General features: G+C 38.3%; 1 protein-coding gene across 1 annotated transcript in view; it reads right to left on the bottom strand.

Moving 5' to 3' along the window:
* Nucleotides 1–26706, bottom strand: part of LOC122432472 (disintegrin and metalloproteinase domain-containing protein 5-like) — a 131756-nt gene that overhangs the window by 17027 nt on the left and 88023 nt on the right. Inside the window, exons 19-20 of the mRNA XM_043454428.1 lie at nt 15750–15909; nt 14244–14294 (exon numbers count right to left, since the gene is read on the bottom strand). Coding sequence (XP_043310363.1) covers nt 14244–14294; nt 15750–15909 — 211 coding nt within the window. The remainder of the gene's footprint in view (nt 1–14243; nt 14295–15749; nt 15910–26706) is intronic.

Genomic DNA, 26706 nt, shown 5'->3' with positions numbered 1-26706 from the left:
GAAATTTGAGCACCGAAAAATTGATACTTTTGAAGTGTGGTGTTGGAGAAGACTGTTGAGAGTCCCTTGGTCTGCAAGGAGATCCAACCAGTCCATCCTGAAGGAGATCAGTCCTGGGTGTTCATTGGAAGCACTGATGCTGAAGCTGAAACTCCAATACTTTGGCCACCTCATGTGAAGAGTTGACTCATTGGAAAAGACCCTGATGCTGGGAGGGATTGGGGGCAGGAAGAGAAGGGGATGACAGAGGATGAGATGGCTGGATGGCATCACTGACTCAATGGGCATGAATTTGAGTAAGCTCCAGGAGCTGGTGATGGACAGTGAGGCCTAGCATGCTGCGATTCATGGGGTGGCAAAGAGTCGGACACGAGTGAGCAACTGAACTGAACTGAACTGAAATGGATTAAATGCTTCAACCAAAAGACACAGACTGGCTGAATGGATACAAAAACAAGACCCATATATATGCTTTCTACAAAAACTCACTTCAGACCTAAAGACACACAGACTGAAAGTGAGAGGATGGAAAAATATATTCCATGCAAATGGGAAGCAAAAGAAAGCAGGGGTAGCAATCCTCACATCAGACAAAATAGACCTTAAAGTAAAGAAGTTTACAGGAGATAAGGAAGGACACTACATAATGGTCAAGGGGTCAATCCAAGAGGAACACATAACAATTGTAAGTATCAATGCACCCAACACAGGAGCACCTCAATACATAAGACAAACATAACAGACATAAAAGGAGAAATTGAAAGTAACACAATAACGTAAGAAACTTTAAGAGCCCACTCACACCAATGGACAGATCATCAAAAAAGAAAGTTAATAAGGAAACACAAGTCTTAAAGGATACATTAGAAGAGATGGATCTCATTGATATCTTCAGGACATTCCATACAAATGCATAAGAATAAACCTTCTTCGCAAGGGCACATAAAACATTCTCCAAGAGAGACCACATCATGGGTCACAAATCAAACCTCAGTAAATTTAAGAAAATTGAAATCATATCAAGAATCTTCTCCAACCACAATGCTATGAGACTAGATATCAATTACAAGAAAAAAAAAACTGTAAGAAACACAAACACATAGAGATGAAACAACATGTTTCTAAATAACCAACTGGTTACTGAAGAAATCAAAAAGGAAATCAAAAAATTTCTAGAAACAAATGACAATGAAAACATGACAACTCAAAACCTATGGGATTCAGCAGAAGCAGTTTTAAGAGGGAAGTTTATAACAATACAATCCTACTCAAGAAACAAGAAAAACATAGAGTAGACAACCTAACTTTACACCTAAAACAACTGGGAAAAGAAGAAATAAAAGACCCAAAAATTAATTGAAGGAAAGAAATCATAAAGATCTGAGCAGAAATATATGAAAAAGAAATTTAAAAAATACTAAAGATTAATAAAAATAAAAGCTAGTTCTTTGAGAAGATAAGCAAAATTGACAAAACTTTAGCTAGACTCTTCAAGAAAAAAAGAGAAGAATCAAATCAACGAAATTAGAAATGAAAAAGGAAAGGTTACAACAGACAATGCAGAAATACAAAGGATTATAACAGACTATTATGAACAACTATATATAAAATGGATAACCTGGAAGAAATGGACAGATTCTTAGAAAAGTTCAATCTTCCAAGACTGAACCAGTAAGAAGTAGATATTATGAACAACCCAATTACAAGCACTTAAATTGAAGCTGTGATTAAAAAAAAAAAAAAAAAAACTCCCAAAAAAACAAAAGCCCAGGACCAGAGGGCTTCACAGGAGAATTCTATCAAACATTTAGAGAAGAGCTAGTGCCTATCTTTCTAAAACTCTTTCAAAAAATGGCAGAGGAAGGAACACTTCCAAACTCATTCTACAAGGCCACCCACCATCATTCTGATACCAAAACCAGAGACAACACAGAAAAAGAAAACTACAGCCAATATCACTGGTGAACATAGATGCAAAAGTCCTCAACAAAATTATAGCAAACAGAATTCAGCAACACATCAAAAAGCTCATATACCATGATCAAGCTGGGTTTATTCCAGGAATGCAAGGATTCTTCACTATACACAATTCAATCAATGTGATACACCAGATTAACAAATTGACAGATAAAAACCATATGATCATCTCAGTAGATGCAGAAAAGGCCTTTGACAAAATTCAGCACCATTTATGATGAAAACTCTTCAAAAAAAGGGCATAGAAGGCACCTACCTCAACAGAGTGAAGACTATATAGATAAGCCTATAGCAAACATTATTCTCAATGGTGAAGGATTGAAAGCATTCCCCCTAAGATCAGGAAAAACACAAGGGTGTCCACTTTTACCACTATTATTCAACATATTTCTAGAAGTCTTAACTACAGCAGTTAGAGAAGGGAAAAAAAAATAAAAAGAATCCAGATTAGGAAAGAAGTAAAGCTCTCACTGTTTGCAAATGACATGATACTGTACATGGAAAACCCTAAAGATAGTATCAGAAAATTACTAAAGCTAATCAGTGAATTTAGCAACGTTGCAGGATACAAAATCAACACACAGAAATCACTTGCAGTTCTATATACTAACAATGAAAAATCATGTGCTCACTTTGGCAGCACATATACTAACAGTGAAAAATCAGAAAGAGAAATTAAGGAATCACTCCCATTCACCACTGCAACAAAAAGAGTTAAATATCTAGGAATAAACCTACCTAAGCAAACAGAAAAACTGTACATAGAAAATTATAACACACTAATGAAAGAAATCAAGGATTACATAACAGATGGAGAAATATTCCATGTTCCTGGGTAGGAAGAATCAATATTGTGAAAATGACTATACTACCAAATGCATTCAACAGATTCAACGCAATCCCTATCAAATTACCAATGACATTTTTCACAGAACTAGAACTAAAAATTTCACAATTCATATGGAAACACAAAAGACCCTGAATAGCCAAAGCAGTCTTGAGAAAGAAGAATGAAGCTGGAGGAAACAACGTTCCTGACTTCAGATTATACTGCAAAGCTACAGTCATCAAGACAGTATGGTACTGGCACACAAACAGAAATATAGACCAATGGAACAAGATAGAAAACCCAGAAATAAACCCATGCACCTATGGGTACCTTATTTTTGACAAAGGAGGCAAGAATATGCAATGGGGCAAAGACAGCCTCTTCAATAAATGGTGCTGGGAAAACTGGGCAGCTACTGAAATAATGAAACACCCTACACAAATATAAACTCAAAATTGATTAAAGACCTAAATGTAAGACCAGAAACTATAAAACTCTTAGAGGAGAACAAAGGCAGAACACTCGATGACATAAATCAAAGCAAAATCCTCTATGACCCCCTACAAAAATCTGTAAAGCAATTATCCTTCAATTAAAAAATAAATTAAAAAAAAAAAGAGCTCATTACTCAAGGACAAGTGGAAAATTAAGAAAATTTAACATGATAGTGAAAGAAAGTAATACACAAGTGCTTGGACCTGGTGCACTGGGAAGACCCAGAGGGATTGGGTAGAGAGGGAGGTGGGAGGGGAGATCAGGATGGGGAATACATGTAAATCCATGGCTAATTCATGTCAATGTATGACAAAAACCACTACAATATTGTAAAGTAATTAGCCTCCAACTAATAAAAATAAATGAAAAAAATAAATTAAAAAAAGAAAGTAAAATTTAAGAAGATATACTAAGATTTAGAAAGCATATCACTCAAATGCCCAAATGATTAAAAATAACTAACTTAAAAATGTTACAACTTGATACAAATAGGTAGGTAGTGATCATTACAACCAGGTAATTTGGCAGTCAAAAAACAAGAGTGTACACATTATATTTAAGCTTTGATCAGTCTCCCTTCTAGGAATTTACCATGAGGCTATAATTGCATAATTATTCCAAAATGTATATCTATATAAGGATGTTTATTAGAGTGTAAAGATTCATAATAATGGATTTCTAAAATGTTACTTTTCATTTTTAGGCTAAATACTATTTGTCAAAAAATGATGATATAGGCCTAGATTTTAAGATATAAAAGTTTCCCATAATAGTCTCCAAGTAAGAAAAAAGGGTATAAATAAGTGGTTTTATATTTTTTCTTTAGAAGAATTATTAAGGATATATATACCTATTATATGGAATAAATCTAACGGAAATTAACAGAAGTTTTCTTTGGGTATTGTGATGAGAAATTTATCTGTAATTCATATACCTACCAATGTACTTTGGATATTTTAATAAATATGTGATCATCATTAAAAATCAGAAGGGGAAGTGCAGGTGGTGCTAGTGGTAGAGAACCAGCTCACCAATTTAAAAGACATAAGAGTCACAAGTTCAATCCCTGGGTCGGGAAGATCCCCTGGAGGAGGGAATGGCAACCCACTCCAGCCTGCCTGGAGAATCCCATGGGCAGAGAAACTTGTGGGCTACAGTCCACGGGGTCACAAAGAGTCAGACATGACTGAAGGGACTAAGCACCCATGCACATATATTCTGTAGGTTTTGGCTTTTTTAAAATAAAAATCTCCATATTTTAATTCATTGCTAGTTAGTTCTAAAGTTTATTTTGTTATCCCTACTTTCCCCTCAATGAATTTCAGAATCTTTTTCTAAATTTTCTCTACCCCTGTACATAAAAAATATTTTGAATAAGTTTATGTTAAATATACTGAAGCCTACCTAGGAGGCCCTAGTGGTAAAGAACTCGCCTGCCAATACAAGCGACTTGAGATGAGGGTTCACTCTCTGGATCGGCAAGATCCTCTGGAGGAGGGCATGCAATCCACTCCAGTAATCCTGCCTAGAGAATTTCATGGACAGAGGTAGCCCAGAAGGATATAGCTCATGAGGTCGAAAAGGGTCAGACATGACTGAAGCAATTTAGCACAGCACCTATACATAGATTATTGATGTTTGAAAAGAATAAGCCTTAAAGTTAAAAGCATAAAAAAAGAAGTAAAGACAAGCAGATTCAAGTTAAATGGAAAAGGAAAGAAAAATATTTTAGATAACTGGACTCAAAATTTACAGAAATCCTTTGTCAAAATTTTAGGAAACATTTAATTACTTATAAAATAAATGTAAAACTTAATAAGCATTATAATAGTAAAAATAAAAATCATACATTTAATTGAACCCTGACAGCTTTCAGTTCAGCTCACTTCAGTTGCTCAGTCGTGTCTGACTCTGCAACCCCATGAAATGCAGCATGCCAGGCCTCCCTGTCCATCACCACTCCCGGAGTCCAACCAAACCCATGTCTATTGAGTCAGTGATGCCATCCAACCATCTCATCCTCTGTCATCTCCTTCTCCTCCTGCCTTCAATCTTTCCTAGCACCAGGGTCTTTTCCGATGAGTCAGCTCTTCACATCAGGTGGCCAAAATACTGGAGTTTCAGCCTCAACATCAGTCCTTCCAATGAACACTCAGGATTGATCTCCTTTAGGATGGACTAGTCAGATCTCCCTGCAGTACAAGGGACTCTGAAGAGTCTTCTCCAACACCACAGTTCAAAAGCATCAATTCTTCGGCCCTCAGCTTTCTTCACAGTCCAACTCTCATATCCATACATGACCACTGGAAAAACCATAGCCTTGACTAGATGGACCTTTGTTGGCAATGTAATGTCTCTGCTTTTTAATATGCTGTCTAGGTTGGTCATAACTCTTCTTCCAAAGAATAAGTGGCTTTTAATTTCATGGCTGCAGTCACCATCTGCAGTGATTTTGGAGCCCAGAAAAATAAAGTCAGCCACTGTTTCCACTGTTTCCCCATCTATTTGCCACGAAGTGAAGGGACCAGATGCCATGATCTTAGTTTTCTGAATGTTGAGCTTTAAGCCAACTTTTTCACTCTCCTCTTTTACTTTCAAGAGGTTCTATAGTTCTTCTTCACTTTCTGCCATAAGGGTGGTGTCATCTGCATATCTGAGGTTACTGATATTTCTCCCAGCAATGTTGATTCCAGCTTGTGCTTCATCCAGCCCAGCATTTCTCATGATGTACTCTGCATATAAGTTAAATAAGCAGGGTGACAATACACAGCCTTGATGTATTCCTTTTCCTATTTGGAATCAGTCTGTTGTTCCATGTCCAGTTTTAACTGTTGCTTCCTGACCTGCAGTCTAATAGCTTTAGAATATGCCAAACTGCTGAACAGTAATAAAAGTATTAGAGTAATAAAATATATGCTCCTGCCTGCAGCGTGTTAGAGTTCTTGTTGCTTGATATTCTAACCTACCCTTGACATTGCCAGTTCTTTTAATTTCAGCCACTCTTATAAGGGTATAGGGAACACTTGTTTTTATTTTAGTTTGCCTTTTTCTGATGACAAATGATGTTAAGCAATTTTTCATGTTTTGAGCCTCTTTTGTACCATCTTCTGTGAAGTGTCTTTTCAAATGTTTTGCCTATTAGGCTCCTGCCTTTTGTTATTGCTTGGCAGGAATCCTGTATGTGTTCTGAATCCCTTATTGGAAATATGTATTACAAACATCGTCTCCCACGTTGTGAATTCCCTTCTCTCTTTCACAAGGGTGTCTTTTGTGAAGCAAAGCTTCCTAAATTTTTTTAAAAACTTTATTCTACTGAGGTTAGAGACACATAAATGAAATCTATTCTCTTAAATTTTTAAGCATACAATGTGGTGCTGCCGCATGCAAGCTCAGCTGTGTCTGACTTTTTGTGACCCCATGGACTATAACCCACGAGGCTCCTCTCTCCATGGGATTTTCCAGGCAAAAATACTGGAATGGGTTGCCATTTCCTCCTCTAGCGGATCTTCCCAACCTAGGTATCAAACTCGCATCTCCTGGCAGGTGGATTCTTCATCACTTGTGCCACCTGGGAACAACAATATGGATGATGGTATACAGCACATGTCTAGATTTTGCACAACTAAGACTTCATTCTCATTGATTGGCAACATCCCACTTTCCCTTCACCCCAACCTGAGGCAACTAAAATTCTACTCTCAGTCCTAGGAGCTTCGCAATTTGAGATATCCTAAAAGGAATCATGCAGTGATTTGTCCTTTTGTGGCTGGCTTATTTTAATTAGCATAATGTCCTCAAGGTTCAACTCTGTGATAATATATGCAGGATTTCCTTCATTTTTATGGCTGAACATTCCATTATATTTATATACCACATTTTTTTATCCATTCATCCAGTGATGGACACTGAGTTTGTGTTGTGCTGCAACGAACATGAAAATGCTAATACTTCTTTGAGATCTTGATTTCAATTCTTCTGGGAAATACATATCGAAGTAGGATTGCTGGGTCATACAGTAGTCCTATTTTTTAATTTTTTGAGGAATCTCCAATAGTTTTGAGCAATGGCTACAATATTTTGCATTCCCACCAACAATGTAATGGAGAAGGAAATGGCAAACCACTCCAGTATTCTTACTTGCGAAATCCCATGGACAGAGAAGCCTGGTGGGCTAGGGGGTCACAAGAGTCGGACACAATTTAGTGACTAAACCACCACCACAACCAAGTAAAATGATTCCAATTTCTCTGCATCCTTGCCAACATTTGTTGACTTGTGGGTTTTTTAAATAATAGCCATTCTAATGGGTGATGCCTCATGTGGTTTTGATTTTCATTTCCCTGATGACGAGTGACCTGAACTATCTTTTCCTACTATACCTATTCATCATAAGTATGGCATTTGGGGAGAAGCATCTATTCAACACTTTAGCCCATTTTAAAATCAGGTATTAATTTTTTTATTGATAGTAGGAGTAACATGTGTTTGGTTATTAATTCTTTATCTGATACTTGGTTTACAAATATTTTCCCCCTTTCCATAGATTGCTCATTGACTCTATTAAATGTTTTCCTTGCTATGCAGAAGGTTTTAGTTTGATGGAGCCCTACATGTCTATTTTTTGCTTTTGTTGCCTGTACTTTTGGTATTAATCCAAAAATTCATTGCTAAGACCAATGATATGAAGCTTTCTCCCTATGTTTTCTTCTAGGATTTTTATAGTTTGGGGTCACATTTAAGATTTTAATCCATTTCGAGTTTATTTTTGTGTCTGATATAAGGTAAAGGTTCAATTTCATTCTTATTCATATCCGGTTTTGCCAATACCATTTCCAAATGTGTATTCTTGGCACCAAAGATCATTTGACTATGTATGTGGGGGTTGAATCCTGCACTATTTCATTTCATTGGTATTTGTCTTTGTAATAGTATCATGCTCTTTTAATTATAGTATTTAATTACTGCTTGTGATATATTTAAAAATCAGGAAGTTTGATGCCTCCAGCTTTGTTCTCAAAATGTTTTGGCTATTGAGGGTCTTTGTGGTTCCACATCAATTAATTTTTTATATTTCTGTGAAAATGCCATTATAATTTTGATAGACATTTCATTGAATTTGTAGATTTTTTAACTTTTTATATTGTATTGGGTTATAGTTGATTAATTACAGGTGAACATAAAAGGGATTCAAACATACATATGCATGTATCTATTCTCCCCCAGACTCTCCTCCCATCCAGGCTGCCACATAACATTGAGCAGAGTTCCCTGTGCTATACAGTAGGTCCTTTTTGGTTATCCATTTTAAATAGAGCAGTATGTACATGTCCATCCAAAGATCCCTAAATATTCCTTCTCCTCACCCTCCCCTCCTGGCAACTATAAGCTCAATCTTGAAGTCTGTGAATCTGTTTCTCTTTCGTGAGTTCAATTGTATCACTTCTTTTTAGATTCCATATATAAGGAATGTCACATGATATTTCTGTCTCTGTCTGATTTACTTCACTCACTATGACATTCTCTAGATCTATCCATGTTGCTGCAAATGGCATTCTTTCATTTTTTTTTAATGGCTAATATAGGAACTGCTTCAATGTTTTCCACTTTAAGTATAAATTCAGTTCAGTTCAGTCGCTCAGTCATGTCCAACTCTTTGTGACTCCATGGACTGCAGCACACCAGGCCTCCCTGTCCATCACCAACTTCCAGAGTTTACTCAAACTCATGTCCATTGACTTGGTGATGCCATTCAACCATCTCATCCTCTGTTGTCCCCATCTCCTCCCACCTTTGATCTGTCCCAGCATCAGGGCCTTTTCTAATGAGTCAGTTCATCACATAAAGTGGCCAAAGTATTGGAGTTTCATTTTCAGCAACAGTCCTTCCAATGGATATTCAGGATTGATTTCCTTTAGGATGGACTGGTAGGATCTCCTTGCAGTCCAAGAGACTCTCAAGAGTCTTCTCCAACACCACAGTTCAAAAGCATCAATTCTTTGGTGCTCAGATTTCTTTATAGTCCAACCCTCACATTCATACATGACCACTGGAAAAACCATAGCTTTAACTAGATGGACCTTTGTTGACAAAGTAATGTCTCTGCTTTTTAATATGCTGTCTAGGTTGGTCATAACTTTCCTTCCAAGGAACAAGTGTCTTTTAATTTCATGGCTGCCGTCACCATCTACAGTGATTTTGGAGCCCAAAAAAATAAAGTCTGTCACTGTTTTCACCGCTGGAGCAGTGGCTGCGTGACACAGGAGCAAGGTTGAGGAGATAACCCCCATCCAAGGGCAAGATGGTAGAAGGGGGAAAATTGTGTTTAGAATCCAACCCCATGCCCACCAGAGACGCTCAAGGGCTCAAACAAACCTTGGGCACACCAGGACCCAGAGACCTCACAGAAACTGAGACAGAACTGTGTTAGAGTATCTCCTGTGGAGGTATGGGTCAGCAGTGGACTTCCACAGGCACAGGGGCTCTGGGTCCAGCAGACCTGGGTATGACATAAGCCCTCTTGGAGGAGGTCACCATTAACCCTACCATAGAGCCGCCAGAACTTACACAGGACTGGGAAAACAGACTCTGGAGACCACAAACAGAACCTTGTGTGCACCAGGACCCAGGAGAAAGAAGCAGAGACCCCAGTAAATAACAGGGAGGAAATAGAGTCCCACCCATCAACAGAAAATTTGATTAAAGATTTACTGAGCATGAGCCCTCCCCATCAGAACAAGACCCAGTCTCCCCTTCAGTCAGTCTCACCCATCAGGAAGCTTCCATAAGCCTCTTATCCTTCTCCATCAGAGGGCAGACAGACTGAAAACCACAATCACAGAAAACTAACCATTCTGGTCACATGGACCACAGCCTTATCTAACTCAATGAAACTATGAGCAATGCCGAGTAGGGCCACCCAAGACATATGGGTCATGGTGGAGAGTTCTGGCAAAACGTGGTCCACTGGAGAAGGGAATGCCAACCACTTCAGTATTCTTACCTTTAGACCCCATGAACAGTATGAAAAGGCAAAAAGATGCACTGAAAGATGAACTCCCAGGTCGGTAGGTGCCCAGAATGCTACTGGAGATCAGTGGAGAAATGACTCCAGAAAGAATGAAGAGATGGAGCCAAAGCAAAAACAACACACAGTTGTGGATGTGACTGGTGATGGAAGTAAAGTCTGATGCTGCAAAGGGCAACATTGCATAGGAACATGGAATGTTAGGTTCATGAATCAAGGGAAACTGGAAGTGGTCAAACAGGAGATGGCAAAAGTGAACATCAACATTTTAAGAATCAGCGAAGTAAAATGGACTGGAATGGGAGAATTTAACTCAGATGACTATTATATCTACAACTGTGGGCAAGAATCCCTTAGAAGAAATGAAGTAGCCATCGTAGTCAACAAAAGAGTCCAAAATGCAGTACTTTGGTACAATCTCAAAAATGACAGAATGATCTCTGTTCGTTTCCAAGGCAAACCATTCAATACCACAGTAATCCAAGTCTATGCCTTGACCAATAATGCTGAAGAAGCTGAAGTTGAACAGTTCTATGAAGACCTACAAGACCTTCTAGAACTAACACCCAAAAAAGATGTCCTTTTCATTATACAGGACTGGAATGCAAAAGTAGGAAGTCAAGAAACATCTGGACTAACAGACAAATTTTGCCTTGGAGTACAGAATGAAGCAGGGTAAAGGCTAATAGACTTCTGCCAAGAGAACACACTGGTCATAGCAAACACCTTCTTCCAACAACACAAGAGAAGACTCTACACATGGACATCACCAGATGGTCAACACTGAAATCAGATTGATTATATTCTTTGCAGCCAAAGATGGAGAAACTCTATACAGTCAGCAAAAACAAGACCGGGAGTTGACTGTGGCTCAGATCATGAACTCCTTATTGCCAAATTCAGACCTAAATTGAAGAAAATAGGGAAAACTACTAGACCATGCAGGTATGACTTAAATCAAATCCCTTACCATTTTACAGCGGAAGTGAGAAATAGATTCAAGGGATTAGATCTGATAGACAAACTGCCTGAAGAACTATGGACAGAGGTTCGTGACATTGTAGAGGAGGCAGGGATCAAACCCCAAGAAAAAGAAATGCAAAAAAGCAAAATGGCTGTCTGAGGAGACCTTACAAATAGCTGTTAAAAGAAGAGGAGTAAAAGGCAAAGGAGAAAAGGAAAGATATACCCATTTGAATGTAGAGTCCCAAAGAATAGCATGAGAGAGAAGAACATCTTTCTCAGTGATCAATGCAAACAAACTGAGGAAAACAATAGAATGGGAAAGACTAGAGATCTTTTCAAGAAAATTAGAGATACCAGGGGAACATTTCATGCAAAGATGGGCAGAATAAAGGACAGAAATGCCATGGACCTAACAGAAGCAGAAGATATTAAGAAGAGGTGGCAACAATACACAGAAGAACTATACAAAAAAAGATCTCATGACCCAGATATCATGATGGTGTGATCACTCACCTAGAGCCAGACATCCTGGCATGAAAAGTCAAGTGGGCCTTTGGAAGCATCACTAGGAACAAAGCCAGTGGAGGTGATGGAATTCCAGACGAGCTATTTCAAATCCTAAAAGATGATGCTGTGAAAGTGCTGCACTCAGTACGCCAGCAAATTTGGAAAACTCAGCAGTGGCCACAGGACTGGAAGAGGTCAGTTTTCATTCTAATCCCAAAGAAAGGCAATGCCAAAGAATGCTCAAATGACTGTACAATTGCACTCATTTTACACACTAGCAAACTAATACTCAAACTTCTCCAAGCCAGGCTTCAACAGTACATGAACCATGAACTTTCAGATGTTCAAGCTGGATTTAGAAAGGCAGAGGAACCAGAGATCAAATTGCCAACATCCACTGGATCATAGAAAAAGCAAGAGAGTTCCAGAAAAACATCTATTTCTGCTTTATTGACTATGCCAAAACCTTTGACTGTGTAGATCACAATAAACTGTGGAAAATTCTGAAAGAGATGGGAGTACCAGACCACCTGACCTGCCTCTTGAGAAATCTGTATGCAGGTCAGGAAGCAACAGTTAGAACTGGACATGGAAAAACAGACTGGTTTCAATCAGGAAAGGAGTATGTTAAGGCTGTTAATGTCACCCTTCTTATTGAACTTATATGCAGAGTACATTATGAGATATGCTGGGCTGGATGAAGCACAAGCTGCAATCAAGATTGCCGGGAGTAATATCAATAACCTCAGATATGCAGATGACACCACTCTTATGGTAAAAAGCAAAGAAGAACTAAAGAGCCTCTTGATGAAAGTGAAAGAGCAGAGTGGAAAAAGTTGGCTTAAAGCTCAACATTCAGAAAACTAAGATCACGGCATCTGGTTCCATCACTTCATGGTAAATAGATGGAGAAACAATGGAAACAGTTAGTGTAAATTAGCAGTGAGTTTCTCATATATATGGCTTTTACTATGTTGTAAATTCCTTCTGTTCTTAATTTGTTGAAAGGATATATCATAAAGACGTTTTAAATTTGTCAAATGTTTTTTCTATATCTACTGAGACAATCTTGTCATTTTCATTCTTCATTTGGTTAATGTGGCGGGTGTTATCACACTGATTAATTTTCATATGTTGAACCATCCTTGCACTCCCATGATATCACTTTGCCATGGTGCATAATCCTTTCCATGTGCTGTTGAATTTGGTTTTGCTAGTATCTGTTGAGAATTCTTGCATCTATATTCATCACAGATACTAACTTGTAGTTTCCTTTTTCTGTGGAGTTCTTACCAATTTTGGTATCAGAGTAATGCTGGCCCCATAAAATGAGCTTGTGTTTTCACCTTTATAGTTTTTGGAACAGTTTTAGAATACTGACTTTATTTGTTTTGTTTTGTTTTTTTTTTCCCCATTTATTTTTCTTAGTTGGACTCTGTGGGAGAAGGCAAGGGTGGGATGTTTTGAGAGAACAGCATAGAATACTGACTTTAATTCCTATTTAAATGTTTGGCAGAATTCACTAGTAAAACCAATCTGTCCTGGGCTTTTCTTTGTTGTGAGGGTTTTAATTACTGGTTCACTCTCCTTACTAGGTTTTAATCTGCTCACTTTCTATTTCTTCATGATTTAATCTTGGCATGTTACATGTTTCCAGGAATGTATTTATTTCTTTTTGGTTTTTCAGTTTTTTACCATACAAATGTTCATAGTAATCTTTAAGGAACTATAAACCATAAAAATATTAATTCTGTGGTATTTGTAATGATACTATTTCTGGTTTTATTATATTAGTCTTCTCCCTATTTGTGCTAGTGAGCCTAGCTAAAGGTTTGTTAATTTCTTTCTTTTTTCAAAAAAAAAAAAAACATGCTTACGTCTAGATTTTTAAAATTGCTTTTCTATTCTTCATTTTCTTCATCTCTGCCCTAACCTTTATTATTTCCTTCCTCCCACTTAATATGGGTTTACTTTATTTTCTTCATTCCTTGATGGCTGTCAAGTTCAGTGGTTATTTGAGATCTTAAGACAGTAAAATGAATGAAAACTCCACGACTCTATCTTATTAACAACAATTTTTTTCTGACATAAAAATATAACTATAAGCACATCTGACATCTTTACAATATCAGTCTTCTTTTCATGTGGTAGTAGAACATCATCAAGATATAAGTTCACCTTACCAAACCTCAAAAAAAAAAAAAACTATATGATCATAAATGCTAGTGTGGGTACACAAAAATCACTCCTTTGGTGTGGGTCAGGGAGGGTTGAGACATCATGAAACCAAGTTTTATTATTCAGCATTATAAAATTATCTACAATGGGTGGGGACCGTATAAGAATATTATGAACAAGTGCTTGGTTTTAAATGAGTGATTTTAAGTGCTTCTTGTGCAATGGTCGAAAGGTACGATGCAGAACGGTTAATTCTGCTCTACTCACCTGACGCTGGGGAGGGACCTGCTGTCCGTGCTGCTTTCTTCCGATGCAGATCTGTAACACCGACAATGTTTATTTTTAAAAAGTGGGAGATTTTTAAAATCTTAATCAAGTGACTATTTGAATGGAGAATGTTCTTCAGAGAAATAGTGATTCACTAACTAAAATGTCTCCTTCCAGGGAAATAAAAGCAATAAAACAACAGCCATGTCAATATTAGGAGAAACGCCACCAGCCATCTTGCTATGTCGACCTAATCTTCACATTCTCATTTCGCATTTACTCTAATATTTATGGTATAAGCCCACATATTTGCAGGCAGGCCCCTTGATTCTATGGTAATCCTAACTCTCACCCAAGTTAAGCCAAAACCATAAAGTAGCAATCCAAAGTTTGTTTATTTTCTATACATTTCTATAGATTTCTTTCATCCTCTCATAAACATACTCATCTTCTCTTTATATCAATTCCAAGAAAGTAAAACTAGAGATAAATACTTATGTGGGAAAATACAGTAAATTATGAATAAGGGGCTCAATAATGATGCTTAAATTGTTGTGTAATGGATTACAGATAATATGATAATGTCATTTATTAATTTGGTGTACCCAGGAGTTTATGATAAATTGGAAAGCTATTATCTCACATTTTATACAGTTACAGAGAATAATTTTAAGAACATAAAGATTAAACCTTTTGCTCAAGATATCATAGTTATCAAGATATGCAATATTTAGACTAAATATTGCTATGTTTAAGACTAAATATAATTTTCTCCCCATTTCATGATGCTTCCTCCTGTCTAGGCTGATTAACATGAACTATACATGTAATTTCTAGTTGACAAATGACTTGCCCAATCATCAGTATAAAGAATTAGGAAAATAAATATTGTGCAGGCATATTCATAGATCTTATCTCTAGTGGAGTGAGGTACATTAATGAAGTTATTTACCACTGGTCTGAGGCTCTATATGTTAAAATTTTATTTTTAAATGCAGTGTTATTATTTATTCTCATGAAGAGAATTCTCTCATGTACAATATGACCATATAGACAGGAGTCTGTGGATTAAGAGCTTGCCTGGTGGCTCAGATGGTGAAGAATCCACCTGCAATGCAGAAGAGATGGGTAAGGAAGACACCCTGGAGAAGGAAATGACAACCCACTCCAGTATTCTTGCCTGGAGAATTCCATGGACAGAGGAGCCTATGGGGTACAGTCCATGGGGTCGCAAAGAGTCGGAAACAACTGAGCAGAAACTATCATAATGGATTAAGAGGCTGAATAAATCTCCACCAGACAATTGGCACCCATCCTCCTCAAGTAATACTGCTGGTAAAATGTAGTAAAACCAGAAAAAAGATGAAGGACACCAAGCCAGTTTGAAATGTATCTGTGTTTCTCTCCTCATATCGCTTTACCTATAGTCTTAGTATATTCTAGATGAACCATGAATAAATACTTTTTTCTTGACTTATTTATTTGATAAGAATAAACCATATATACCTTTCACTTTCAAGTTCTCCTTTGTAGCACAGCTCTCTTATTTTATCCTGCTTTATTATAAGAGCGGCAGCAATGATGAACACAGGTATAGAAATGTAGAAAACTAGTTGAAGTCTGCGTTTTGGATGACCAAGAGATCTTTCCTTCAAAAAACTTTTACCTTGAATGGAAAATATCATTTCAAACTATGTCAGAGATTTTATTAACCAAATAAAATGGTGCAAAGCTACTATTACCAACCATATTCCCAAACAATAAACAATTTATTCATATAGACTGTGAATACAATAAAATCCAAAAACCTAAACTAATATATTCAATGAGCTTTACTGATGGTTCTGTGTTTTCAAACTTCTACCATATGGTGATTTCCTTGATTGAAGGCGTTGCGCTTTCATGGACCACATATTTAACACCTGCAAGTATTTCTTCAATTCTGTTCTGGTACAGGGTTTCTGAGGTTCAAACATATATATCGCAAAGAGTATTGGGATTTTACCTGTATGTGAGAATTGAATCTGGGGTGTGTGGCATTTGGGCTTCTTTGGTGGCTCAGACGGTAAAGAATTTGCCTGCAGTGCAAGAGACCCGGGTTCAATCCTAGGTCGGGAAGATCCGCTGGAGAAGGGAGTGACTACCAACTCCAGTATTCTTGCCTAGAGAATTTCATGGCCAGAGAAGCCTGGGGAGCTACACTCCATGGGCTCACAAAGAGTTGGACACAACTGAGCACCTAAAACTTTCACACTTTATGTGGCATTTAATTTTTCTTATATGACTAGAATTTTTTCTAAAAATTAAAAAGTAATACTCTAAATAACTTATTTAACTAAGTTCTTTAATCAAATACATCAAATATGTGGCAATAGGAAATTGTTAAAAACAACTCTAGATTTTATAGAATGCATGCTAAATCTGCCTGACCCACTTCTGATTGACAAGTGCTAATATTTACATTTTCCTCATCTGTTCTTATAGATTCTCAGCTGACATCTGTATTCACCTTCCCGGAGTCCTAATGTATTGAGTCCTGCTTTCTTCATAATTTGTTGGCTTGCTTCCTTTTATTTGATATGAACTCTTCGGCAATGTGGGAGTTCTGGGTTCAATCCCTGGGGTGGGAAGATCCCCTGGAGAAGGGAACGGCTACCCATTCCAGAATTCTGGCCTGGAGAATTCCATGAGCTAGGGTCCATGGGGTCACAAAGAGTTAGACACGACTAAGTGACCTTCTCTTCACTTCACTTCCTGCTCTATCACTTCTTAGCCACATGGAGGAGCTGACAGTCAGAAGAGCAACTCGCCAGCTACAGTGTGGATGATCGCTGAGGCTCAAAATTCCTCTTACACTGTTGGTGGGAATGCAAACTAGTACAGCCACTATGGAGAACAGTGTGGAGACTTCTTTTAAAAGTGGAAATAGAACTGCCATATGACCCAGCAATCCCACTTCTGGGCATACACACTGAGGAAACCAGATCTGAAAGAGATACATGCACCCCAATGTTCATCACAGCACTGTTTATAATAGCCAAGACATGGAAGCAACCTAGATGCCCATCAGCAGACGAATGGATAAGGAAGCTGTGGTACATATACACCATGGAATATTACTCAGCCATTAAAAAGAATTCATTTGAACCAGTCCTAATGAGATGGATGAAGCTGGAGCCCATTATACAGAGTGAAGTAAGCCAGAAAGATAAAGAACATTACAGCATACTAACACATATATGTGGAATTTAGAAAGATGGTAACAATAACCCTATATGCAAAACAGAAAAAGAGACACAGATATACAGAACACACTTTTGGACTCTGTGGGAGAAGGCGAGGGTGGGATGTTTCAAGAGAACAGCATTGAAACATGTATATTATCTATAGTGAAGCAGATCACCAGCCCAGGTTGGATGCATGAGACAAGTGCTCGGGCCTGGTGCACTGGGAAGACTCAGAGGGACTGGGTAGAGAGGGAGGTGGGAGGGGGGATCGGGATGGGGAATACATGTAAATCCATGGCTGATTCATGTCAATGTATGACAAAACCCACTACAATATTGTAAAGTAATTAGCCTCTAACTAATAAAAATAAATGAAAAAAAAAAAAAGAAGAAGTAGTAGTAGTCAGTGAAAAATGCAAAAAAGAAAAAAAAAATTCTTCTCTTAGGGTAGCCCCAATTCTTCTCCTTTTTTCCCACGGTTTTTAAAGAGAGTTCAAGGTAGGAGCAACATTTTCTTTTTCAGTCAGGTCTGTGCATGTGCCTGGGGTTCCCGGTATCTTCAAGATAAAGATTACAAGATATTTGTAACTAGACAAATGAATCAGATGAAGAGATCAGCATCTCTAGTTATATTCGGCAGCTTGATTCTCAACCTCATGTATAGCCTTCTAGGTAATCATGGAGATCACGTGGCTATTTTGAAAATGAATGTAAGATATGAAAGTAGCCTTGAAACTCTTAAGCAGGATTTCCCCAGACCAGAAAAAAAAAATAAAAAGGTCTTTCTTTCCCTTTTACTGTCTAGTTTTAATGAGCACTGTGTACTGATACCTGCCAACAAAGACTATTTTCTATAAATTCTTCTTTCAGTTTGGGATCTTCATTTAATTAATTACTCTAAGTTTCCAGTTCCCATGAGTTAAACTAGTCCCCAACAACATGCCTCAAGGATTCTACCTCCTTTCAAAGATGCCTCAGGACACCCAGTCATATAACTATTCAGTTCAGTTCAGTTCAGTCGCTCAGTCATGTGTGATTCTGCGACCCCCTGCAGCACGCCAGGCCTCCCTGTCCATCACCAACTCCTGAAGTTTACTCAAACTCATGTCCATCAAATTGGTGATGCCATCCAACCATCTCATCCTCTGTCGTCCCTTCTCCTCCTGCCTTCAATCTTTCCCAGCATCAGGGTCTTTTCAAATGAGTCAGCTCTTCACATCAGGTGGCCAAAGTAGTGGAGTTTCAGCTTCAACATCAGTCCTTCCAGTGAACACCCAGGACTGATCTCCTTTAGGATGGACTGGTTGGATCTCCTTGCAGTCCAAGGGACTCTCAAGAGTCTTCTCCAACACCACAGTTCAAAAGCATCAATTCTTCGGTGCTCAGCTTTCTTCACAGTCCAACTCTCACATCCATACATGACCACTGGGAAAATCATAGCCTTGACTAGATGGACCTTTGTTGACAAAGTAATGTCTCTGCTTTTCAATATGCTGTCTAGGTTGAATATAACTCTTCTTCCAAGAAGTAATCGTCTTTTAATTTCATGGCTGCAGTCACCATCTGCAGTGACTTTGGAGCGCAAAAAAATAAATTCTGACACTGCTTCCACTGTTTCTCCATCTGTTTGCCATGAAGTGATGGAAACAGATGCTATGATCTTAGTTTTCTGAATGTTGAGCTTTAAGCCAACTTTTTCACTCTCCTCTTTCACTTTCATCAAGAGGCTTTGTAGTTCTTCTTCACTTTCTGCCATAAGGGTGGCATCATCGGCATATCTGAGGTTATTGATATTTCTCCCAGCAATGTTGATTCCATCTTGTGCTTCATCCAGCCCAGCATTTCTCATGATGTACTCTGCATATAAGTTAAATAAGCAGGGTGACAATATACAGCCTTGATGTACTCCTTTTCCTATTTGGAACCAGTCTGTTCATGTCCAGTTCTAACTGTTGCTTCCTGACCTGCATATAGGTTTCTCAAGAGGTAGGTCATGTGGTCTGGTATTCCCATCTCTTTCAGAATTTTCCACAGTTTATTGTGATCCACACAGTCGAAGGCTTTGGCATAGTCAATAAAGCAGAAATAGATGTTTTTCTGGAACTCTCTTGCTTTTTTGATGATCCAGAGATATTGGCAATTTGATCTCTGGTTCCTCTGCCTTTTCTAAAACCAGCTTGAACATCTGGAAGTTCTTGGTTCACGTATTGCTGAAGCCTGGCTTGGAGAATTTTGAACATTACTTTACTAGCGTGTGAGATGAGTGCAATTGTGCGGTAGTTTGAGCATTCTTTGGCATTGGCTTTCTTAGGGATTGGAATGAAAACTGACCTTTCCCAGTCCTGTGGCCACTGCTGAGTTTTCCAAATTTGCTGGCATATTGAGTGCAGCACTTTCACAGCATCATCTTTCAGAATTTGAAATAGCTCAACTGGAATTCCATCACCTCCACTAGCTTTGTTCGTAGTGATGCTTTCTAAGGCCCACTTGACTTCACATTCCAGGGTGTCTGGCTCTAGGTCCTCCCTTATTTTCCCCAAATATCTCAGTCTTTATGACTCAAGGGTTTAATTGTCATATCAAATGCCCCAAAACACAGATGTGACCCTAGCAGACCTCATGAGTAAATATCAGGTATATAGGAGCCAGGATCCAGCAGCAGCAACTCCCGAAACTTTCCCCCCTCCTCCTCCAACTCCACACTACATTCAGATGGATGATGGAAAAACAAGATGAGAAGTTCTGTGTAGACACAAGATTGATCATAAATAGTAATTTCACTTTTGCACTGTTAACTACACAGTTACATGATTCCCTAGTTTCTGCAGCCAGCTATTCTACCATCAGTAAATTCCAGGTTTACTTAGAATAATCTATGTATACTAAAGAGTGTGTGTGCTCTGTCCCTCTCATGTCCAACTCTTTTGCAAGCCTGCTGGGCTCTCCTGTCCATGGAATTCTCCAAGCAAGAATACTGGAGTGGATTGCCATGCCCTCCTCCAGAGGATCTTCCCATCCCAGGGATCAAATCCACTTCACTGGGCCACAATGAGCTCAGATCTTGCTCAAGTAATATTCTAGGTGTTTCTGTGGGGTGTTTTCAAATGAAGTTAATATTTAAATCAGTGTGTGTATGTGTGTGTTCGTTGCTCAGTTGTGTCTGATTCTTTGTGACCTCATGGACTGTAGCCCACCAGGCTCCTCTATCCATGGGATTTCTCAAGCAAGAATATTAGAGTGAGCTCCCATTCCCTTCTCTAGGGGATCTTCCTTACCCAGGGATCGAACCCAGGTCTCCTGCAATGCAGACAGATTCTTTATCATCTGAGCTACCCAGGAAGTCCAACATTTATATTAGTAGACTGAGTAAGGCAGTAGCTTTCTTTAATGCAGGTGGACCTCAATCCTGGAGATCTTAGTTAAACAAAAACACTGACCCTCCAGTGAAGATTCTTCCTGCTTGATAATCATTAGAGTAAAATGTGAGCAGAGGAGACAAAGTGAAGAAGTTAGTGCTAACCAGAGAGGTGCCAGAATTTAAAGATTTAGAGAATTCTCAGTCTATGAATTTTGCAAAAAAAAAAGGGGGGGGGGAGTGGAACATGTTCCCAAAATGTGGGTAGAAAAGTCATCTGATAAATATACTGTGCATGTGAACCATCTTAGGAGAAGGCAGGAATAAGGATGAGATGATCTCAGCAGAAACACTGCCAGGTCAGACCAAAGGGAACAGCATAGGGCCATAGAAACGACTGGCTGCCAACATGCTTTATCCTTCAAGAAAAGAGAAGAATGCAGATGGTGACTCAGAGATCATCAAGGCTTCCTCTCCCATCACGGGGCCAGGAGCTATCTCTTCCTCAGTTTTGACCAGCCAAGCTCCGTTACCCAGTGGCTCAGGGGCAGTTTACTCCAAAGAGCTATATGGATGGAGCCTCTGTCCAGAGCTGAAGAGGGAAGGTAGCAGCTACTGCAGCTGGGTTATGCTCCCAGCCCAAAGGCTCTGGAGGACAGAACATCAAAACTAAGAGGGTTATTCTCCAACCTTAACATCAAATGTAATTTGCCTTGCTAAGTTTTATTTGTATTTCATGAGACCTGTCACCATTTTCTCCTTTCCAATTTCTCCCTTTAGGAACAAGAATGTCTATTGTATGCCTGTCTATCCACAGCTGTTTGTTTGTTTGTTTTTTTCTTGATGGTCCAACTTTCACACCTGTACATGACTATTGGAAAAATCATAGCTTTGACTTGATGGACTTCTGTCAGCAAAGCGATGTCTCTGCTTTGTAATACACTGTCTAGGTTTGTCATAGCTTTCCTCCCAAGGAAAAAACGTCTTTTAATCTCATGACTGCAGTTACCATCTGCAGTGATTCTGGAGCCAAGAAAATAAAATCTGTTACTGGTAACACTTTTTTCCCTTTTATTTGCCATGAAGTGATTGGACTGAATGCCATGATCTTAGTTTTTTGAATGTTGAGTTTCAAGCCAGCATTGTCACTCTCCTCCTTCACCCTCATCAAGAGGCTCTTTAGTTTCTCTTCACTTTCTGTGATCAGACTGGTATCATCTGCATATCTGAGGTGGTTGATATTTCTCTTGGCAATCTTGATTCCAGCTAGTGATTCCTTCCATCCAGGATTTCGCATGATATACTCTGCATAGAAGTTAAATAAGCAGGGTGATAATATACAGCCTTGTTGTCTGCCTTTCACAGTTTTGAACCAATCTGTTGTTCCAAGTCTGGTTCAAACTGTTTTTTCTTGACACATATGCAGGTTTCTCAGGAGGTAGGCTAAGTTAGTTTAGTACTTCCATCTCTTTAAGAATTTTCCACAGTTTGTTGTGATCCACACAGTCAAAGGCTTTAGTGTAGTCAGTGAAGCAGAAGTAGATGTAGTCCTGGAACTCTGCTGCTTTCTCCATGATTCAACGAATGTTGACAATTTGATCTCTGGTTCTTCTGCCTCTTAGAAACCCAGCTTGCACATCTGGAATTTTCTCAGTTCACATATGGCTGAATCCTAGCTTGAAGAATTTTGAGCATAACCTTACTACTTACTACCACTTGAAATGAGCATGATGGTATGATAGTTTAAGCTCTTATGAGGTCATTGCTTTTTCACTGGGACCTGTTGTGCACAAGAACCTGTGTGTGCCCTCTAGAGTGGAGGTTCTGTTTTCCCCAGTCCTATGGAATTACTGCAATCAAATCCCACGGGCCTTTAAAGCCAGATGCTCAGGGAATTCCTACCGATGACAGACCCATAAGCTGGGGACCCCCATGTAGGTGCTCATGACTTTCACTTCTGTGTATAAGTTCTGTGATATAATTATTTTCCAGGTTGTGGGTCACCCACCCAGTGGGTATGGGATTTGATTTTATCGCTATTGCACCACTCCTACTGTCTCATTGTGGCTTTTGTTTTGTGCTTGGATGTAGGCTATCTATTTGTATGTTCCAAAATTTGTTTTCAATGGCTGTTCAGCAGTTAGTTGTGATTTTGGTGTTTTTGCAAGAGCTTCTGTCTTTCGACCAAGTCATTTTGTCTCTGCCTCCTTTTTCTTTTTCCTTTGTACTTAATCTTATTTCACTTGCTCATAGAGTGCTGAGGGCAGAGGTCTTGCACCCTACACTTCAGACCTAATGTGAAATTGCTTTGCTGACATCTCTGCTGAGTACGCAGAAGCATTGAATAATACAGCATTGCTTATTTAAAGGATGCTAACAGAGCATACCTTAAAAGTTCCCCATACAAGGAAAAAAAACTATAATAAATATGCTGACAGGTGTTAGCTAGACCTACTGTAGTGATGACCTACACCATTTTACAATGTATAAAATATCAAATCATTATGTTGTACCCCCTGACTACTTATACCTTAATAAAAAATATTTTGAATTGGGTATGGTAGAGAAGGAGCTGAAAAAACACACATGGAGATGAAATCTCAAATGTCTGGGTTGAGACAAGCAAGTATCTAAATCAATTACACATTTTTGTTTCCTAAATTTAAAAAAAAAAAAAATTGTTCCCTAAAGATGGCAGTGTTCAGATAAAAATAACTACTGCTGAAGTAGTTCTGGGCACACTACAAGAACAAACATGTTTTATCTATTCATTCAGTTTCTTGATTGCTCTACAAAACAATCAAGTTACATTTCCAGATTCATAGATTGTAACTAAAATGACTAGTGGGAGGAAAAAGTTGAAGTTTTGATAACATCTGTTGATCCCTTACAGTGAAGCAATGACTCTGTCACATTTAGAAAGTAAACGTGGTAGCACACATTACCCCAGCTCTTAGGTAATTTAGTTTCCAGAAGAGAATTTCAAATAAGCTTCTGAGTTTCTATGAAAATTTTAATAAAACCATATAAAATGAGATTTTTGCTATCCTGATCAAACACAAAGTAGTCTTTGCTCATCTATATGCATATTTAGCAGACAAGGCAAATGTAAATCTTTGCAAGTTCCATTCAGTCTATTAATTTCTTACTGAAGAAAAAGATCTCATTTGCCAAATGTCCTGTCCACCTGTTACACAACACTGAAAGGGGTGTGATTTGTTTTTCTATGATATAAAGGTTTTCAAAATGAAAATTTCAGTCACTTTTAGTTTCCTCAAAATGTGCAGAAGCATGTAACAAGAATTTTTTTTTTTTTTTAACTTCACACCGTGGAAAGACATTGCTTCCTTAAACAAGTGTACAAGATGGTTGTACTCTTTGCTGGCCATAGAAGATATGTTGAAATATTTGCAGTGTAGTGTGTGTGTGTTCAATCATGGCTGACTCTTTGCAACCCCATAGCCCACCAGGCTCCTCTGACCATGGAATTCCTCAGGCAAGAATATTGAAGTGGGTCGCCATTTCCTCCTCAGGGTATCTTCTTGACCCTGGGGTCAAATCAGGGTCCCCTGCATTGGCAAGCAGATTCTTTTACCACCAAACCACCTGGGAAGCCCAAGCTAAAATATTTACCTGATGTAAAATCTTATTTTTAAAAGGCTGGACAAGAAGAAAATACTTCTCTAATGTTGAAATTCATGGCAGATGAGAATAGAGAAAATGGAATTTTCCACATTGTGGAAAATTTCCACAATGAAATGGAAATTTATACGCTGCTTTTCCAAAGCAATCTGATGATCTGTGAAGAGGCCTTCAGAATTCCAGAAGAGGATGTACTGACTACACCTTGGTAGTTTTATGATTTGCATAGCTTGTGACAACAATTCATACACTGAAAAAACGACTCATACTTTTGGAAATAAAGACTGCTTCGGAACTCAAAAAATGTAACCAGCAATGGGTGAGCAAGTTAGGAAGGACTTCCTCAGTTCCTTTATTAAAATGGTAATTTATATGGAATTCAAATTAGATTTCACCAACCAAGATTACTTCTATGCTTTAAGCCACGTTCCCTGAAAAAGAAATATTTAACATCCAGTGTGCTTTGGAGTGCATAAAAATGATGGGCATTTGAGACATGGATAATCTATGCAATGAATTTAAACATTTTTGGAGAGCTGCAAAATATTAATAGTTTTTCCAAGCCTGAAAACCTGCTTTATCTAGTAAAGAGAACCCTTAGTATCCTATGGTCAACTGCTTTTGTCAAGATACTTAGCATAAACTATATGATTATCTCAATAGATGCAGAGAAAGCCTTTGACAAAATTCAACACTCATTTATGATTAAAACTCTCCAAAAAGCAGGAATAGAAGGAACATACCTCAACATAATAAAAGCTATATATGACAAACCCACAGCAAGCATCACCCTCAATGGTGAAAAATTGAAGGCATTTCCCCTGAAATCAGGAACAAGACAAGGGTGCCCACTCTCACCACTACTATTCAACATAGTGTTGGAAGTTCTGGCCACAGCAATCAGAGCAGAAAAAGAAGTAAAAGGAATCCAGATAGGAAAAGAAGTGAAACTCACTGTTTGCAGATGACATGATCCTCTACATAGAAAACCCTAAAAAAAAAAAAAAAAATTACTAGAGCTAATCAACGATATAGTAAAGTGCAGAGGATTTATAAAATTAACAACAGGAATCCTTGCCATTGCCTATATACTAACAATGAAAAAAACAGAAAGAGAAATTAGAAACAATACCATTCACCATTTGCAACAAAAGAATAATACTTAGGAGTATATATCTACTTAAAGAAGAAACAAAGGACCTATACATAGAAAACTATAACACTGAATGAAGAGAAATCAAAGAGGACACTAAAACAGATGGAGAAAGCTATCACCGATGTTCAGGATCTGGAAGAATCGCATATTGTCTAAAATGTTGCTATTCTACCCAAACGCATCTTATCAGATTCAACCGCAGATTCCCTCATTCATAGCTAACCAACGGTATTTTTCACAGAACTAAGACCAACGAATTTTCACAATTGTATGGAAATACGAAAAACCTCTGTATACCAAAATAATCTCTGGAGAAAGAAGAATGGAACTGGGAGAATCAACCTCGCACTGACTTCAGAACTCTTACTACAAGCCACAGTCATCAGACAGTTGGTACTGGCACAAAGACAGAATATAGATCATGAACAGAATAGAAAGCCCAGAAGATAAATCCACGAACCTAGTGGAACCGTTATCTTTGACAAAGGGGCAAGGATATTACCAATGGGAAAAGACAACCTCTTTAAACAGTGTGCGGGAAAATGGTCAACCCCACTTGTAAAAGAATGAAACTAGAAAGCCTTTCTCACCATACACAAAAATAAACTCAAAATGGATAAGATGCTAAATGCTAAGACCAGAAACTATAAAACTGCCTAGAGCGAGACATAGGCAAAACACTCTCCGACATAAATCACAGCAAGATCCTCTATGACCCCCCTCCCAGAATATTGGAAATAAAAGCAAAAATAAACAAATGGGACCTAATGAAACTTAAAAGCTTTTGCACTACAAAGGAAACTATAAGCAAGGTGAAAAGAAAGCCTCCAATTGGGAGAAAATAATAGCAATGTAAGCACAGACAAAGGATTAATCCTCAAACATATACAAGCACTCCTGCAGCTCAATTCCAGAAAAATAATGACCAATTCAAAAAGTGGGCCAAAGAACAAACAGATGAGACATTTCTCCAAAGAAGACATACAGATGGCTAACAAACACATGAAAAGATGCTCAACATCACTCATTATTTAGAGACAATGCAAAATCAAACCACAATGAGGTACCATTACTCGCCAGTCA

The sequence above is a fragment of the Cervus canadensis genome, chromosome 31 (genome assembly GCF_019320065.1).
Source record: "Cervus canadensis isolate Bull #8, Minnesota chromosome 31, ASM1932006v1, whole genome shotgun sequence".
Lineage (NCBI taxonomy): Eukaryota > Metazoa > Chordata > Mammalia > Artiodactyla > Cervidae > Cervus > Cervus canadensis.
The sequence above is the reverse complement of the archived record's forward strand: the minus strand, read 5'-3'. Positions and strand labels throughout refer to the sequence as shown.